We start from the raw sequence: 19,004 nt of genomic DNA on the forward strand, positions 1-19,004 counted from the left end.
CTCTTCTTCTTTGCTGAATAGTCATACTTACTCGCAAAAAGGTTATCAGCACAGCATCCCAGCAGGGCCCATCAATCAAGCCCAGACAACATCATCCAGAATGAGAATACACGAGTGATTTGTGCAAAATGGGTCCAATCACAGCTTGTTTTGCAAACTTTTTCTTAGGAAAGGCCAATGTTTGGATTGTCTAGGAAGAGTGTATATAAATTGCGTAAACTGAGTTAAGTAGACAACTCACAGCGTCACCTTTTTCCCAATTTCAGCCAATGGTGGGGACAAAGTTGTAAGTAATAACTTTTTTTATAAATAGTAAGAAGTATAGATGAACTTGTACTTCCAGAGAAAAGTTGGCAAGACTGATAATGACAGATCAAATGGAATGAACTAGTTTCCTCCCTGGAAATATTTAGTTCACTTGCTCATTGATGTTCCAACCATTAAAGCCTTGGCAGAATATTAACTTTCAGTTTTAGGTGCAGCAACATCATCTATAAAACAATCCGCGGTTTGAGCAAAAATGAGTGAAGTGAAGCAAAAATGAGAAAACAAGAAAAAATGTAAACAATTGTACACAGTACATGCAGCATTTTTAATGCATGAGCGACTGGGTGTTCATTGCGAACAAGCTGTGAAGGACTGCTTGTTAATACTTACCTTTATTTTGCTGCCTCTTGAACAGCTTCATTTTTAATCTATTTTTACTCTGTATATAGTGTGTCTTACTTACTTTTGAGCCAAATTAAAGAGTATAGATTTTCTACAGCTTTGCAATAGACTATAAAGTTTTTATATAAAACAAGTTTCACTTGTTGAAGAAACTGTGTAAAGAGTTTTATTTCTGCTGTTGTGTCTGACTCATCTGATCTTCTATGGGTGCTGTGTCCTTTAGGGACATTAGGGGGCATCTATGTCTGGAAGCATCAGAATGGATGGCTGTGATAGGCATCGAATAATTGCTGATGCTATCGTGCTATCAGGACCTAACTCGGGGCGGACAGTAATATGGCAGACTGCAGAGTTGTAACCGAGAGGTCAGCTAATGCACTTTTGGGCTGTCGCTCCCTCTTCCCTCAAAGAAAAGACGCTCGTGACCTCTTGGGATAATAATTTGAGTGTGTATTTTCGCTTGCGTGCATGTGTCACAGAGGGAGAGGGAGGGTGCACTGCACGAGTGCAGGTGTTATAGGTGTCTTGTTGCTTCCTGCACCCTGCAGTTGTGTATCTGCCGACTCTGCTCACAACCAGCAGACTACAAGAACATAGAGCAGACGTGTTCCTGACTGGGCATAATCAAACTCTGTAACACACACACACACACCCCATTCATCTTCCAAATGCCTTACTACTTACTTTTATTTCCTTACAAAGACTATTCTGCATTTGCTTTTTTGCATACACAGTTAGAAAGAAGACAGGTTCTATAGATAAACAGCACTCAGCAGCTGTGATTTAAATTTCAGAGTCTCAACATGCATCACATGAAGTCTACTTTATGACCTACAATATTTATAGGAGCTGTTTAGCCTAGAATTTATAATGTTTTCCGCACAGGTGACTGCCAGTCATTCATGGCCTGACAAGAAGCAATCTCACATGGAAGAAACTCATGTCATCAAACAAAAACATCACTAGAGATCTAGTCCAGCCAAGATGTTGTCTGATCGTAGCTCATCTGAGGGCCCAGTGGACTTTTAAAAAATGTGGATCTTGTGTTTCTGAATTTATGACCATAAACAAATCTGCTCAACAAGCAAGGCCAAGGGCATACCATCGATCCACAAAGAGTTACACCACTAAAATCAGCAAGGTCTCAAAAGTTTCCAAAGCTTACTGATAGAAAAAAAGTTCAATAATTAATGTTGGCAATGCAGCACATGTAATTCCACATAGTAAAAAGTTTCAATAATATTGCGCAGCAAAGTATTATTTCCAAGCAAAAGCTAAATCACCAGACATTTCAGTGTGTTTTTTTTTTTCTTTTTGCATGCAGAGCTTTGGGCGAAAGCATTTTCAATACTCAGAGGGCAGAAATGTTCTTTGGCTTGCTGTCTAAGCTTTGTTTAAGCTCCTCTCTTTATGGTGTTATTCTTAGCTCCTATTTTTGTCTGTTGCGTTTCAACCTGATTCGTGATGTCATGCATTGTTGATGCCTGTTTGTCTTTTAGGGTGCCAGAGTTCAGAATTCTGCCAAGAATCTGGGAGTGAGGGATCGTACACCGTCATCAGTCCCAAGGTAAAACTGCAGTCACCTCCTGTGTATGTGGGGGAATATCAGCATATCGAATTAAGGGAATATACAGTGTTGGATATTATAACTCAATAGTGATGAACCATGCATATTTTATGTAATTTCAACCATTTTTCAAAGTATAACAGATTTTTATATTGATTTGCTATGTTCCTTGCAGCCATTGGATTCCATTTATTTCACCTTTTTTATCCACTTGCAGAGGGTTAAGACTTGCTAGAGATGTATAATCAATCACCTTTACCCTAAGTTTCCCTGTTTTTGTCAAAGCTATGTTATTCTTCCGTGGTAATGCCGTTGCAAGCAGGGATTGTTCTTCCTTGTTGCTGCTTTCAAGGATTATCTGACTTGAAAGTTTGAGAGTCTGCATTCAAAGCACAACAGTTTTTGAAGCCCAAACCCATGCACATATAGTATTCACATTATTTTTGTTAGTGCAAATGGACAAGAATTGTTGATTGTTGTACTGTTACGTACAGTATATACTGTAGTTTGTGCAGACTCTTGAATCTCGGATGTCAGAGTTTATCTAAATGCACCATCGAGAACCTGAATAGCAACTCTTGCTCTCTGCTATGTGGCAATAGCATAAATTTGACGTAAATAAATAAATAAAGTGATCTAAATATTCACTAAAAGGTATGAAATCGGTCTCAAACATTTTGTCATACTTTTTCAAGTGATCAGCAGGAATGTAAATGGGACAAAACCTGGAAAGCCACCAATATGGCCTTTGTAGTGCAGTATGAATACAGGCTAGTCTAAGTCACCTTTTTCAGTAGTGCATATATTTGTACAGTAGGTCTGTATATGTGCTTTTTTGTGCAGGACTGGGGCCAAATGGTTCCATTAGAGGGGAGCTCCCTGTGCTCAGTACTGTAACTCTGAGAGGAGGACGAGGAGCGCCTGAGCCATTTGGCTGTGACATATAGGCTTTTGTGTGACAGGCAGCCCTTTTGAACCTTTTAGTGAAATTGACAAACACAATTAAGTAGTGGGATGATTAGTGTTGAGACATTGATGTCGGAGAACAAAATTGCTGCACTCTCAGTAGGTTTATGTCATAATTGTTACAGCGTGAGTGACTGCTCCAGTGTGGCTTTCTTACATATGATTGTGAAACATGGTTGATTCTCAACCCTCCTGATCTGTAGACGGACAGGACCGTACATCTGTAGTGTGAGGTTAACATGCAGTCATGAGATGTGAAGTCCGACCAAAAGAGTGGCACAAGTGATTATTTCAACTACAGAGGAAAGCAGTGCTGTAATAGGATGCAAGAAATACAGCTTATATTGGATACGAATAACACAATTGAATAAGATAATAATGTTTCTGTTCATTAAGGCAGCAGAACAGACCATATAATACTTGATTGTGAGATTAGAGTTTTTATGGAAAAAGAAACAGGCCAGTATGCATTCTTATTCTTGTAAAATGTGCAAACAGCTGTAACTATTGTATAATTCATGTGGCATTTAAAAAACTAAGCTTATGACTACTGTACATTTTCGATTTCATATTTATACAAACTGTCTTTACCAAGCTGCTGTGTATACAGATAACTGTAAGAAGGTAAAAACTGTGAAGTAATTTTTCACACTTTGAACATAATTAATGTTGTTTGACTTTGAGGCACAGAGCTGGTCGTGTGCCGCTAAGGATAATTCTTTTTTTCAGTGCTAACAGCTTTCTTCCTGAAAGTACAGCTAAATTCCTGATTACACCTCCTTTGCACCAAGCAAAGTCAAGTCAATTTTATTTACACAGAGCCAAATCATAACAGAAGTTATCTCAGGGCACTTTTCATAAAGAGCAGGTCTAGACCCTACTATTTACAATATTATTTACAAAGACCCAACATTCCCCCATGAGCAAGCAGTTGGCGACGGCGGCAAGGAAATACTCCCTTTTTCAAGGGAAGAAACCTCAAGCAGAACCGGGCTCTGGGTGGGCGGCCATCTGCCTCGACTGGTTGGGTTGAGAGAGAAAGAGAGAGGGGGGAGAGAGACAGAGAGAGAGAGAGAGAGAGAGAGAGACAAAGATTTGTAGCCTAAGGAAGCAAAATGTCTCGACACATCATCTGCAGATCATTGCTTTGAGTTTCTGCGTTTTTTAGTGATTATGGTAGAACATGTTATACTGTTATTTTAATGCCATCTTTCCCGGTGTTTCTCTCTGATCAGGTTGTACAAGCTGTGCCAGCCTCCACCCCCAGATGGTGACCCATAATGCATTGCATCCAGGAGTATGCTGAAGAAGTCCTGAGGAGCTCTGTGTCTCAAGAATCCCCTTTCTGAAGTCTTCCCTCCCTCCACTCATGAAGGATCAACCTAATTAAAGACAGTTATTGGGTCCATAGTAGCTGCCTAAAGTGTAAATAGAATTTTAAAACCGTAAATAGTATTTTTAATACTTTACATTTTTCACTGTTGTACTTTATACATATATATTTTCCATTTTTTTTTATCGTATAATGCATCTGATTAGAAGATATGTCAGAGTGAAGAAACAAAATATGAATAATGAGAGAATGTGGTTAAAACAGCTCAATGAAATGGATTGAATCCCATCAGTTCACTGTCTAACCCTTATTATTGGATGTTATCGTTGTGAAGTGGATGTCTAGCTCACTACTATGCAAACAAACAAGTGGTAATAAACTGCATCAATAAGCTCAAGTAGTGTTTCCTATATACTGTACTGTGTGCCTGCATTTCAATCAATGTAAAAATGAAGGTTGATATTTGCTGCAGATTTACTTCAAAACACTAAAATGCTGTCATGTATACTGTATGTAAAATATATATTAAAATTGATAACAGTGGATGAACACCTCTGTAGTTTTTGCTCATGAAAATGACCTTTTATACTGGTGCACTACTGGCTTCATTCATACTATTGTTAAAATGCATTCCAATACATAATTTTAGTGTTATATCCTTTGCAAAACACTCCTACTACCTGATAACAACCATTCATCTTGCCATCTTAGCCTGCTGTTGTTTAGGAACAGTTTCACTGCTTAATTGGAAAAAAAATAATTCCAATAAAAAAAAGACTTGTTGAACTTTCAGCATGCCTTATAATAGGCTAATTAGCAGGATGCACTGCACCTGCGTTAATTACTGTCAGTGCGCGTTTTTGTTGCGCCATTTGTTGGTATGGAAATTTTTCTGCATGGTCAGATAGATGCATTACAAGACACATAATCGCGTTGAACACAGTGGGCTAGGCAGGGAGCAGTGGATAAATGGGAGTGGCGGTGGCACTGTTAACACAGGCAGCCAGTGAGCGGAAGATTTGTAATCTCTGTCACAGAGCTGCTGTGCCATTGGCTTCTACAGGGAGGCTGCCGCCACAGAGTCAGTGAGGCGACAAGCTGGGGATGGTCCCGGGCTGAGTCTCCACAATGAGCCGGGATCAGAGCCGCCTGCTCCGCACTTGACGCAACCCATCTACAACTTAACGTGGCACCACCGCGACTGACAGTTACTTGGGTGACATTTTGCACATTTTAGTCGCCGAGACGTCGCCAGAAGGACGAATGACACCGGCTCACCTCATGATTTCATCCTGCTAAAAGCTCTTGCGAGACAATACAGTTTCTTCATGGCGTCTCCACAACAGTCCAGAATCCAGTCGTATCTTGAGAAGAATAAAATCGGACCCTTGTTTGAGGTGAGTGCACAAATGCACCCAAGAACTCTGAAGTTCTTGCCTGCCAATTTAAAGGACCATTGCTTTGAACCAGACTGCATTAATCCGCTTTTATTTATAGTTTGTGCTGAATGGTAAGCGCACATCTGCAATGTAAGCACTCACACTCTTTTAAACGAGCATATTGATCTGTATTATTACACACATACATCTCACAGATGTTAAAGCTGTCGGTTGTTAAAATTTGGGGAAAAAGCAACCATTTATTTTTACGCACTTCTGTCTGATCGGGCTACCTCCCTTATAACGTCCCACTGCGCTCCGTTTGAAGCCAAACACATATAAAGGGATATTGGCAGATGTTTCTGCCCTCGCATTTCCAGGCTTAGCCTTTCCATCAGTGATTTGCATTTCAAAAGATGATGATGTACCCTGCCACTGCCTGACTCAACACTATTACAGTTTGTTGAAGTTGGGGCCACTCAGGGAAGCCAGTTGTAATTCATGTTACACAGCAGGGCTGGCTTTACTGTGCGTTCTGCTACAGAGGACACAGCCTAACTAACTACCTGCCTCTATGTCTGTTTGTCAGTCAGGGGATTTATGTGTTCATCCCGGGGTATTTCAATGTGGCATCCAAGCAACCCAGGGGAGAGCATGACTTCATCCTTTTGTTTGCTATTGGATTTCTCACTGAAAGCACAGGTGTGAGGCAAAATCAGAGCAAAGACAGAAAGAGATGAAACATCCAGCTGAACCGGCTGAGACGCAGCAGATCTGTGAATCTGTCATTATGACTTAAATCGAACTGACAACTGAGAAGACATCTGTATTATGACTAAGAGATGCACAGTGGGAACACAGCAGCATAATATGCACTGTGTGTGTGTTTTAAGGCACAGCAACATTCATATGAAACATGATGCATTTTCACAAAGTGCTGACGTTTCGGTTCTGTGCTTCAGCTGGATGTGTAGTAGCAGCACACACACACACACACAAACATGGACTGCATGTTAAGCAGATGTAGGAGCTGTAGTGAGGATGGTTTCAGCACCGTGGACAGAGACTCATGCCCCGCACGCACAACATTAAAACAGTGAAGAAGACAGGAAATCTTATTGTGAGGCCACAGCAGTCAGTGAGGCTCAACTGCATACATAGTCCCCTGTGTGCTCTCAATGTTTGTTTTTCCTCCCTCCATCTTCCTCTTCCACCTGTCTCTCCCCCCCTTCCACTTTCTCCCTCTGTTCTCTGCCTCAGTTCTTCTGCCTCTGTTTCCTCTTTATTTTTGGCTCCGTGCACAATTAAATTGCGTCTCCGTTATGTGACAGTTGAAGACGATTAAAGCTGGTGATGCTTTTGATGCTGATAGAAAGCACCTTTGCTCTAAAGATCAATGAGTTTATATAGTAAAGCTTTCACATGCGGTGTATTGCATCCTGATGTGTGTCCTTAAGAGCAGACTTTTTATTCTGACCAACAAAGATGTGGATTATTGCTGTGTAGTTTGCAGTATTCAGACCGAATTGTGTATGGTGTGCCTGCATTGTACAGTGTAGATATTCATGGTTTTTAGAGGCAGTGAGAGTGAGAGGTGTAGTAAGAGTAGAATACATGTAAACTCTCCTGGGTCTGCCACTCTCCTCATGAGAAAAAGATGTAGCTTTATCTCAATGTTACGCTTGAACAACCTTGGACATTTCATTGTTGTCCTAAAGAAAATCCACTTGTGTGCATTCGGTTGTAAAGGAACAAGCTTTTTATGAGAAGGATCCGAGAGAGAGGCAGGGATCCTCCTTGTATTTTTCCTCTTTTTGATCAGATACAGAGAACTGGAGTAGCTGTAGTAATAATGCAGCTGTTCTGCTGTGCTGCTTAAACCGAAGAGGGAAGTTTGACTGGCATTGAAACATGAGTACAACAGTTACAGGTAAAATATGCCTGTTTAATGACAAGAAAATCCTGAATATAAGAGCATGATGTAGAAATACAAGTATTTTTCTATTACCTGTGTTACAAAGTGTATCACAAAATGAAAACAGCAACAATATGAGAATGTGATATGCTCATATGCTGTTATTTCAAGTACATCTCATAAAGCCCTTTGAGGTAAACTTATAATTTTGGGCTTTATATTTGACCTGATTTGTAACACAGATATTGCCAATATACAAAGGAAACCTATCTGATAACCAATAACTAATTACTGAAAAGAAAAAAACAAACCAAAACCAATAATTCCAAGAACAAGGGAGTGATAGTAATAGCACTACATCTATTACAGTAATACCACACTGAGAGCTTTTACAGTAAATGACATAATATCCACAAAAAGAATAAATGGATCAACTCCCACTGATCAGGTTTCCATGTGAGTAGAACAAGAACGGCCTAAATATAATGTATTTCTTGTGGAGCATTTAGTGTGTATGAAGAAACACTCCCTTACAATATGTAATGTTCAAGTATGTAATATAGTATTTTAAGTTATGAGTCCTTTTGTGGTATGCATATGCTCCTTCCCTGAGCTCTGTCATCTTCACCTAATTAACACACCAGGTTTTCTACTTCACGTCGTGTAAACACCACCTCGATGTAATCAGTTTCTTTACCCCAAACTCTTTTTTTTCCTCCTCCATTTCTCCATTCCCACTCATCTGCAATGGCCTATCACTTTTTCTTCCTCATACCTAACAAACACAGCTGCAGTATTAAACCGTCTGTGTAACAGCGAAGGCGAGCGGGGGTTCATTTACTCACTCTGATGAGACACCGCATATGATTTGCCGGAGAATTGATTTTTTTTTTTTTTTTACCCCTCGCTAATGAAATGGTGGCTTTGCAGAGATAGCAAGCTGAGTCAACAACGACAGAATATTCTCCAAAACGTGAAGCAGCCTTTCATAATGATTGAAGTAATTGCACTCCAGATTATTGTCAGACATGTGCCCATTTTTGTAAATTGATATTCTTTTCAAACACCTAGTCAGTTTCAGTGCAGTGTCTACTACTCATGTTACATATAGTTACGTCTTTAGTTAAAGGCTACATTTTGAGGATCCTGTTTTACTGTATTCTGTATGACATGCATGTGTTTTGTACATGTACTTTTGTACTTACCGTATCATACACAAAGGTTAAGAGTCTTCTTTATCAGCCATTTGATTCGCCTCAGTTGTATAAAAGAATCTGTAGACTTGTTTCATCTTTCCTTTACCGAGGATGATCTGCATCCATCTGCAGGCTGCTGACATGTCGGTAAAAATGTATCAGCCTTTGCCATTATCAGCAGAGAGTAAAACTCCCTCTCATGTTGCTCCCTGCTGTGATCTGTCAAGTCATATCTTAGGCAGTATAGCTGTTCTATTAGAACAATAGACTTATGGATCATATAAGTGTAGCTCGGAGCAAAAAATGTCACTGGATTGGGCTAGAATTGGTTTTACAGTCAGACCTTGAATTGTGAAATTATTCTGTGGAAGAACTGGTGTTCATTATGAAGTCTGACTTTTTATTTAGTGGCTTTAATAACTTGAATAGTAGAAGAGTAGGTCTGCCAATATAACTGTAAGTAACTACGTATTAGTCTCAGTTCAGTTATCACCTGCTGATTTTAATTAAGCACTGACGCATAATATAAAGAATTGGATTGGTTCTTAACCCAACCACATGGAATGCGGTTCCTTAGTCACACTTAATGCATTTCTTCTTTCTCTATTTCACCAATATTCATTGTTATTTGTTGTCCAAAAGCATGGTCACAATTAGTGCTACACAGTGAGAAGCACAGATTTTAAATTGATTAAAGAGAAGAAAAAAAAACATTGGTATTCAGTATCAGCCAGTACCTTGAGTTTAGATGTATCAGTTTAAATGAGTAAGCTGCACTGTTCCTAGTATTGATGCTGCTACTTAGTGAAGTTAAATGACTTTGCGTCTCCCTATAGATTTCTTTGGGGGAACTATATATCCATCCGCGTGGAAAAGGTCCACTCCAGCTCGCTCAGCTGTGTAGGGTTTCTAATCTGCTGTGCTCAGGGTCTCTGTGGTGCAGCCCTGCAGTCCTGTAAAGAGGTCAACCAGTTAGACTTGAACACATACACACTACCTGACCTATTGATCCACTACCTCTTAAGAAGTAATTTATTGGACTTGGTGTGACTGGGTTTGGTCTATTTTCACTCACTGTAGCAGCAGTATGCTGTGCCTTTCTATATCCATGTAATGTAATGGATGTTTTTGGGGGGAAATTGCAGTGATTTCTCACATAACCATTTGACTGGCCATAGTGATTGAATATAAGCCCTTCTGTATGAACAGAATTTCTCTGCTGCTGACCTACATTCACTATAATTCATGTAGCGTTACAGAGAAACTGAAGAAATTGAATGGAACGTGTCACAAATAAAAAGTCTGGCTTTGAAATATTTGTTATTCTTGACCTTTGAGACACATTCACAGAAACACATACAGACAATTTAGCACAAGCAGAGAGGTTCAATTATACATCTTGAAGCATCCATCAGAAATCTTACTACATCCACAACACACACCTGGAAACACTTCTTTCAGACAGCCTCAGTCTGTCATTGGCATGCCTCCCACACTTTGGGTAATAATAACCGGTAATATTACCTCAGTCATGGATTGCTTTGTTATTTCATTTATGTTTATTATTCCACCCCACTCTGCTGCTCAAAGCAAAATCTTTGCAAAATGAGGTCAGCTATTATAGCATAAAAGGTGGCCATTATGATACTGTTACTGTATGCAGTTCAGTGTGAGAGGCAAGGTGCTCTTATCATACTACACAGCTCAGTATATGATAAAAGCAGGCTCATTACCTTACACCAGTGTCATGAACTATCCATGTCCAGTGAGCTAAAACATGATTTTTCCTGTAATGTTTTTGTCCTAATTTGCAATCAGTTTGTATGCTAGTGTATATTTGCATCTAAACACAGAGATGCTCAGTTTAATTTCAATTTTAAAATCCTATTAAAATAACAGCGAAGGCATGCTAGAAGTCAATACAATCCATTAGAGTAAAATGATTTGCAAACTCCCGTGGCTGTTTATCTTTACACCATGTGAATATTGAAATGAGGCGTTTCACTTTTGCTGTCTCAGGGGGCTCAGCGAAGAAATCAACAGAATCAAAATTCAGAGGAGAGAAACAGTTTGTGATTAGTTAAACTCTGGTTTAATGTGCTGCAGGAAACACAGCCACGGTCTTAATCAAGTCAAATATACCGTGTTCTGATTTTTAGTTTGTAGATACACCATTTTGTTGTTGCCGCTCCCTGACTGGCACAGTTAAAGTAATTACTACAAGACAGGCAGCTGAAAAAACAGCCTAAGCCCAGGTTGGTCCTGGGGGAGCACCAGAGGGGGCGGAGGGTGGGGGGGGGGTGAGCAAAGGATATCTGGGAGATCAGAGAGTGAGTGTGCAACGTAAGGTGGGGTCAGCGGGTGTGTACGTATTTGTGAGAGTAAGGGAAACAGAAAGAGAGAGACAGAGAGGACAGTGGCTGATGCGCATGCTAATGAAGTTATCGTGGCCAGTTATAGCCGAAGGATCCTGATGGCTGACTGCTGTGTGTAATTGATAGTTGTGCTAGTGGTGTGGGAGAGCTGATCATCTGATACACCAAACCTTGACAGTTACCCTGTGTTTATTCAGCTGGTGACTAAGGACTGTATGATTGTCCAAAGAGGGATTCATTTGTGTATATACTTTATATATGCATATTAGGGGTCCTGGAAGACAGATTTATGGTTTTTTTTTTTTTCTTTGTGCTCTTCTCACTAGTTTGAAGTGGGTGGGGCTCTGATGTCACATATTCCTGTGCACCAATCAGGATCAAATCAAGATCTGATGAGAGGTGTGGAGCTGTTACCTTTTATGTTGTCAATCAAATGTGATCAAAGCACACCCACACGGTCCTGGAGAAGAAGATTAGCTCTGTGTTTCAGTGTTTCACTTTTAATGAATGAAACCTTTTTCCCACACTTTAACTATTGTGTAATTAGTCACTAATATTTACTCTACAGTATATTTATAGTGAAATGCTCAAGATTTAAAAACAAGTTTTCAGGGGCTGTTAATGTTCCAACATATTAATTCTTAAGAATATATTTTATCTTCTAATATAGTCTTATTTAATCCTGTTGGATGTTTGATTTTTCAGTGCCAAAAAAACAAAACAAACATAATAAGTCAATGCAATAATACTGCAATTTATATGAAATTTAATTGATATTACTGGGGCTTCAACTACTGATTATTTTCATTATCAGTTCACCAAAATATTATTTTTTTAATCAATTAACTACCTTTTTTTTAATCAGAAGCAACTAGAATGTTTCGCTTCTTTGCTAATAAATAAATGGCCAATCATAATGGGTAATCAATTTATTTAAATTGTGGCTTAATTCATTTTCTGTTAACGAAGTGATTGATTAATAAACAAATCAGTTTCTGACTGGTGGAGCCAATACTCTCATACTCCAGTTCTAAATGCCACCAGAAAAATAAGAACAGGTCAAGTCGGAAGAAAACGGACTTCAGGTTATGCTGCGGGAGTGAGTGAGTAGGGCATCTATATCTTGTGTGGGGCAGATAAAAGCACGTCCTCTGATGAGTATTATCTGGTAGTGCCAGCCCGGTCAGGTGACTTTGCCTCTCCCACGGTCTTCTCTTCCGCACGATCTCTTCTGCTCTTGTCTGCCTGCTCATTCAAGGTCTGGATCTCTTCCAGTGGCACATCTCTCTCTCCTTCTCTACTCACCTTCCCCTAAATTGCCTCGCCACATCATTCTCTTTGTTCCAATAATGACCTCCACCTGTATATGAAGCACACTGGACAGACACACAGACTTCACCTTAAATAACCTGTGATATGCATTCCCCTATCACATCGACAAACAGCAGGTAAATCAATGGCAGCCGATGGCCTCTAGTTCAGGCGACAGGGACAGGGAGCCCTCTTGGGAGTCTTGGAAGAGCTGTTGCTGCATTTAAATTTTTATTATACAAGGACAAGTCATAAGGAGAAGATGTCAGGTTTTATAGCTGATCAGAGGCACAGCTTCAGCATCTCTAGTTGGATTGTTTTTAGTTCAGAATATGCTGCAGGATATATGAAAATGTATTGTAACAGCGCATATTTCTTCAATATTCCTGTCCTATCCTCTGCTCTGCACACACATAAAGTATATCTCCTCTGGCCCCATCTCAGTAGATATGTGAATGGATACACCAACTTCTAGGAAAGCAGACTTCACAGAGAGCCAGCTCGTGTGTTGTGGGCTGGTGGCTCAGTGTCTCCTCACATCCCGACATCCGTAGTTCAAACAGTCTACCAGGAGTCTGCAACAACTCAGGTGGAAATTCAGCAAGCAGGTTGACAAGAAAGAAAAGAGCAAAGCTTTGGCAAAGTCGCTTAAATCACAGAGCTTACATGGCGGCATCAATTCAATATCTTTGTTTTTAAATTTTTAAAATTTTAAATTCACCTTTTTTTTTTACTACACTTATGCATTTTTCCATGTTATACATCCTTTAATTCCCACAAGAGAAATGTGTTTTTTGTCTTCTCAGACAGGTGAGTGTTCAGGGCCAGGAATAGAAAAGCATCCCTTGAAGTACTTACAAGGACACTTGAGCAGGGCTGGTGCCCTCTGTGACCGGAGATTGAACTCAGGATTTGTCGTTACTCACCACCTCATTAGTGTTCTCGTCCTCCTTGTCTATCATCCCCCTTCTCTGTGGAACTCGCTCTCTGTCCTTCAATCTACCTTCAGAAATGTCCCTGTTTGCTCTCCTCTCCCCCTTTTACCTTTTCATTGCCTTTCCACATTCAGTTTGGGGGGTTTGTTTAAGTTGCAGGAATGCAGGGAGCGTCAGTGATTGTCATTGTCCCTGTAGGGAGTCCTTGAGAGCTTTTCCAAGGACACGGGTGTCTCTTGGCTGGCTGACAGCTTGTCAATTACTGCCACCAAACCAAACTGCCTGAGCACAGAGATATCTGGCCCGACAACAGATCTGCACAGATATGGACTGCATCTCTCTGTTGCTAACACCACCTGTTGGCCTGCTTGAAGTGCACTGATGCAGAGGCTGAAACTTCCTGCCTCTTATCTCTCTCTCACACACACACACACACATACACACACACACACACAAACATATGCTAGGGATGCTATTCTGCTGATGCAAGTCACTCCAAGCCAAATAGCATTAAAGTCTACTTGTATATAGATATGTTGACCCAAATTTGAGTCTACATCTCACTATGGTTGCTGTTAAAGAAAATATGATTACAAGTCAAACTGCATGAGCTTATCAAACAGGAGGTTCTTTAAAGCCCCTCATTACCATAGAAAGTGAATGTGTCGGATACGATTACCTTGCTATGCTGTATATATGACTTATGTTATGTATGCATATACTCCATGCAGATGTGGAGGTATCTTTTTATGATGTTATTGTAGATGGTGAAGGACACATAGGTACACGGGTGCATTAGCTCGCTCAGCAGCTTGTGTCATACTGGATGCAAAACGCTCGACGAGACGTGCAATCAATATATGCTGGCACACAAGTGTTTTACAGTACAGACGTGGGCAGAATGCAGATGTGCTGCCATTTCCCTAAAAATGGCCAGGATCTTCTTACAGTATCTGTCTTTAGTCATTTGCCACTATTTGCTTCATGCATCTGACTCATGCCTGTGTTACTCTGTCCACAGAGCTACGTGTGCGGTTACCACTGGGAAACACAGTCATGAAAAGCCATAAAAGAATTGCACATCCTTCCATTTACCCCATCCCTGCGAAAAAACTATTAAGACTCGGAAACCCTGGGGTACTTAACAGAGTTCTGCTAGTTTGACTTCCCGTATAATCTACCAAATTACAACCTTCATTTATAGACCTCCTGTTGCTAGGTTAGTTAAATTACCCACAGGAGCTACTAAGCAGTAATTACAACTTTTACATCTTAGCATTGTTAGTGGTTTATAATTATTGGATGCAGGCCACAGAAACCAGTTGCAGTTGTGAGGAGAGATACTTGACTAAACTCGCGCGCCGTATATTCTTTCAAAGAATTCTCTCATATGGCTGTTTCTCAGAAATAACATCATTGTTCTTCTCTGAAGAGCTTGTAGATCACTTTAACTTTATCTCACAGGCAGAGGAGCGTGGCTCCGCACTCCTTAAACCTGCAGACTTCAAAGAAACATTTCAGCACACTCCTTGTTTGTCCATTCACATACTGTTTGCTGTCAGAACTGCTGTAGACAACAAGGCCGGGCAGGAGTGTCCCCCTGACCAATTATCTGATTAGCTTTCCAAGCACACACAGTGCAGCCAAGGCTAGCCAGCTATAATACACACACACAAGCTGTCTCCCTGTAGCTCTCCCCACACCCTGAAACACACACACACACACACAAACACACACAAACACACACACACGCAGATACTTGAGCATGTCCACATAGGCAAACACACACAAGCCACCAATGTGCATGAGGGTACATTATTTTGTCCTGCTGCACATAAGCTTGTGTACTGTACTCACACACACACACACACACACACACACACATTTTATCCATACATTATTGCCAATTCACTGCAGTCCACTTTCTTTGCTTTGGTTGAATCTCTCTGCAGTAGTCATCGTGAAGTCAGCCTGAGCTGTTCTGACTGGCTTAAACTGGTCAAACAGAGTTCATTTTCATACCATACCATGCCGGCACACACACACAGACACACACACACACTCAAACACAGCACAGAACACGCAGGCATATGCACGTTTCTCTTTACACATCTGCGGGACAGTTATTCCCTACAGCTGTAATCAAAGAAGAGTTTAGCTTTAAAACTACTCTATAGGTGCCAAAAGTATTTTTTGGAATCATTACTTTCACATTGCATTCGTATGTCAACCCGAGTCTATTATAAGTCTTTGGGTTAGCATAGCAGATATGGTGTGATTAGTTATGACACGATTGGCGCATTTGATGCTGAATTCCCATCCTGCATTTGACGGATTTTAAATTAGCATGCAGAGAAAGAAGTGGCCTCTACCCTCAGCACCTGTTACTGCGACTCCCTGTGTGCTTTCCCTCTTTTCTTCCTTCCGCGGTACTTTTCCTCTTTTTAGCTGCTTTCCCCCCCATCAGTCCCATTCGTCAGTCTGTCCTCTGAACATTTCAACAAACTCTCCGTTCTTCAGTGTCTCATCAGTTAATTTTCTCTAACTTTTCACATCTTCCATGCACACCCTGTCTCCTTCACTTACTGTACATTATTAACCAGATTGTCATGTAAATGTCAACCCATTTTGATGATCAAAATCTTTATTTGGAATATAGCCTTTAAGAAGTGTTTGTCTCATACAGTGTTTTGGATTCTTGTCAACAGATTTCTTAAAACATCAGGGAAAGGACCATCTTTTTACTTCACAGCACCATATAAAAAATTTACTAATTGCCCAAAGTGTATTTTGCCTTGACTTTTCATCTTTTTTTATTAAAACTTGGTGTAGCAAATCCTTGTAACTACATTGAAGACAACAGGATTATCTAACCCCTATGGTGACTGTTCTCATATCCATCCGTTCTAGCAAACTCAACTACAAAACCACACGTGTAACGCTTATAGGGATTGATTGTTTTTCTCCACTACAGCATGGTGAATACTCCACAGGCCCTACTCTACAGTCCTCTTTGTAGTGCCACTTTCATCTAACCGCTCTCTGCTTTACTCTGCTCCTGTAGGAGTTGATGACCAAATTGATAACTGAGACTCCAGACCATCCAATCCCTTTTCTCATTGATCACCTGCAGACCAAGCAAGACAGCCCTGGCAAGCTGCACAGAGCTCTCTCAGGCTCCGCAGCTCTGTGGGCGCAGAGCTCCCCAGGTCGGTACACACACACGCAAGCACACATAATGTACACACGCATGCACAATGAGGCATGTGTCTTGCTCCTCGTGAGGAAAAAAAAAAAAAAAAAAGGTCGAAAGACAGCCATCAGTCTACGCCACAGAGGCAACAGAGCCTGCAGAGTAAACTTGCCCTGCATTTTTACACTACAGCATTTGCATAATAGGGCGTTCTGAACAGGAATTGTGACTTTTCTCTCCTAACAGAAAGCAAAAATACTCGAAGGGAGTACAGCAACTATGAGAAGCCATGGCAAATTCACCCAAAGAAACCGAAGAAATCCAAGAGCGACCTGGCTGTTTCGAGTATCTCTCCGCCTTCTCCGGAATCCAAGTCCTGTGAGTTTCTTTTTCTGAGCCATCGGCACATCTCAGCAAAGTTTTGGAGCTCCTGAATTATTTTGTGATTACGTCTATTTCACAGAGACACACACAGACACACTCAATCCACTTTAGAATTTCAAGCTGCACAATTTGGATACCTGTTGTATTGCTTGTATCCTAATTACATGCTCCATTGACTTTAATCTCCATTTTTAATTTGATATAATTATATCTAATTAAAGTTAGTCACAGTGTATAGTCCAGCGTCCTCCTTTCAGCTTCCCAGAGCCCTGCAGATGAGTTCATTATAAAGTGCCACTTTTTATACACTTGCTGTACTGCTGCTGCACTGTCGCACACTCTGAAGATGAATTGTTCGCAAAGTTCCTGCATTAATGCAGATGAGGAGATTACTCCGCTGGGAACTTTTTTTAGTTCTGTAATAAATTACTATATCTATGATGTTAGAGTGAATGATAACACTTGAGACAATGAGGCTAGGTCAAATGGGGAGCAAGAAGATAGTCGCAGAGCCAAAGACTATTTCAATAATTTAACATTGTGCTCCGTCACTGCCAGACCAAGGCTATTTTAGGCTGAGGTCGAAGCATTGCTCACAATCAAGAGGACACGGGTGTCGGGATGACTGCATGAAGTTAGTAACAAGGAAACAAGTGAAAGGGAGAACTCAGAATAAAGAAAATGACATTCAGCACATCAAGGTGTTCTTAAGTGAGGAGTGTTAGCAGCATTCCCGCTGCCCCCTCAAAGGAAGAAGTCTTCAAAGCTACATTTAATGTCAAATCACATTAAAAATACATGCATAGGTGTGTTGGTGTGCAGAGCTCATGAAAAATTGAAATCAGAAACTGCTTCTTGTCATTATTGTACATTGCAGGAAGAAAAACACAACAGCTGTCATAAATATACAGAGGTTCCACTAATATACTGATCAAAATAAATCCCACATTGTTGCATGAAGGCTATTCCTTTGTAATGTTCTTTGTGCAGTTTGGCAAAGGGTTAATATGCTTTGGCCTCCCTGCTTCTTGACTGATTCTTTAATGGGCAGCCTCAGTGGGAATTGAATCCTTAACCCTTAATCTAGGCTATTAAGATACAACACAGCCTTTTGCTGCAGCAGCAGCAGCAGAACACACAGAGCTGAGCAGACGGAGGACAGAAAGGCACTCTTTGCCGGAAGTAATGAACGGGTTTTTTTTGTTTTGTTTTGTTTTTTTCTCTAGTCTGTTTTTGGCAGATACATTTGCTCTGTGGTTATGGTTGTTACAATGCCAAGCAGCTTAGTTAGGGTAAACATGGGTAGAGGATGGCAGATTGTAGCAGCAGTGCTGTCAAGTATTCACTATCGAGTTAATTTATTTATGTGTTAGTGCATGTGCGTGTGCAAGGCAAGGTGTGATGCTGTCACATATGTTTCATTTAACATGCATGAAGTTTATTTTCAAATCTTCTTCATCATACTATGGTTGTGTCTGTTTAGACAATGCACAATGTCCAATAGATGAAAAGACAACCAATGCATTTGTTTGGCGTGTCTTCGTAACTCACTGGTTTTTCATGTTAATTCAAATTCAGCTATGTTAGAGCATAAGAACTTATGATCAACTACAAGTAATCCCTTTCCTATAAAAGGATATTGCTCTTTTCTTTTATAAATAATATCTGAATCCAACAGTTTATAAATTAACCATCATACAGAAACCAAGGGACGCTGCTAGAGGACGAAGACGAGATGTCATTACAGTATGTGGGTCATTTCCTGCTCCTGTTTGAGTTAT

The 19,004-nt window shown here is 40.4% G+C and overlaps 2 protein-coding genes across 6 annotated transcripts in view; both read left to right on the forward strand.

Annotated features, from left to right (window-relative positions):
* prex2 (phosphatidylinositol-3,4,5-trisphosphate-dependent Rac exchange factor 2) overlaps positions 1-5,078 on the forward strand; it is a 94,819-nt gene extending 89,741 nt beyond the window's left edge. The window contains exons 41-42 of the mRNA XM_042399134.1: positions 2,169-2,236; positions 4,438-5,078. Coding sequence (XP_042255068.1) covers positions 2,169-2,236; positions 4,438-4,483 — 114 coding nt within the window. The 3' untranslated portion in view covers positions 4,484-5,078. The remainder of the gene's footprint in view (positions 1-2,168; positions 2,237-4,437) is intronic.
* A 495-nt stretch (positions 5,079-5,573) lies between these two features.
* Positions 5,574-19,004, forward strand: part of c21h8orf34 (chromosome 21 C8orf34 homolog) — a 59,025-nt gene continuing 45,594 nt past the window's right edge. For 4 of the 5 annotated variants that reach the window (XM_042398676.1, XM_042398677.1, XM_042398673.1 and 1 more), the window contains exons 1-3: positions 5,574-5,932; positions 16,711-16,855; positions 17,086-17,217. In XM_042398676.1, coding sequence (XP_042254610.1) covers positions 5,864-5,932; positions 16,711-16,855; positions 17,086-17,217 — 346 coding nt within the window. In that variant the 5' untranslated portion in view covers positions 5,574-5,863. The remainder of the gene's footprint in view (positions 5,933-16,710; positions 16,856-17,085; positions 17,218-19,004) is intronic. The other variant, XM_042398675.1, reaches the window with a different exon arrangement.

Source organism: Thunnus maccoyii, chromosome 21 (genome assembly GCF_910596095.1).
Source record: "Thunnus maccoyii chromosome 21, fThuMac1.1, whole genome shotgun sequence".
NCBI lineage: Eukaryota > Metazoa > Chordata > Actinopteri > Scombriformes > Scombridae > Thunnus > Thunnus maccoyii.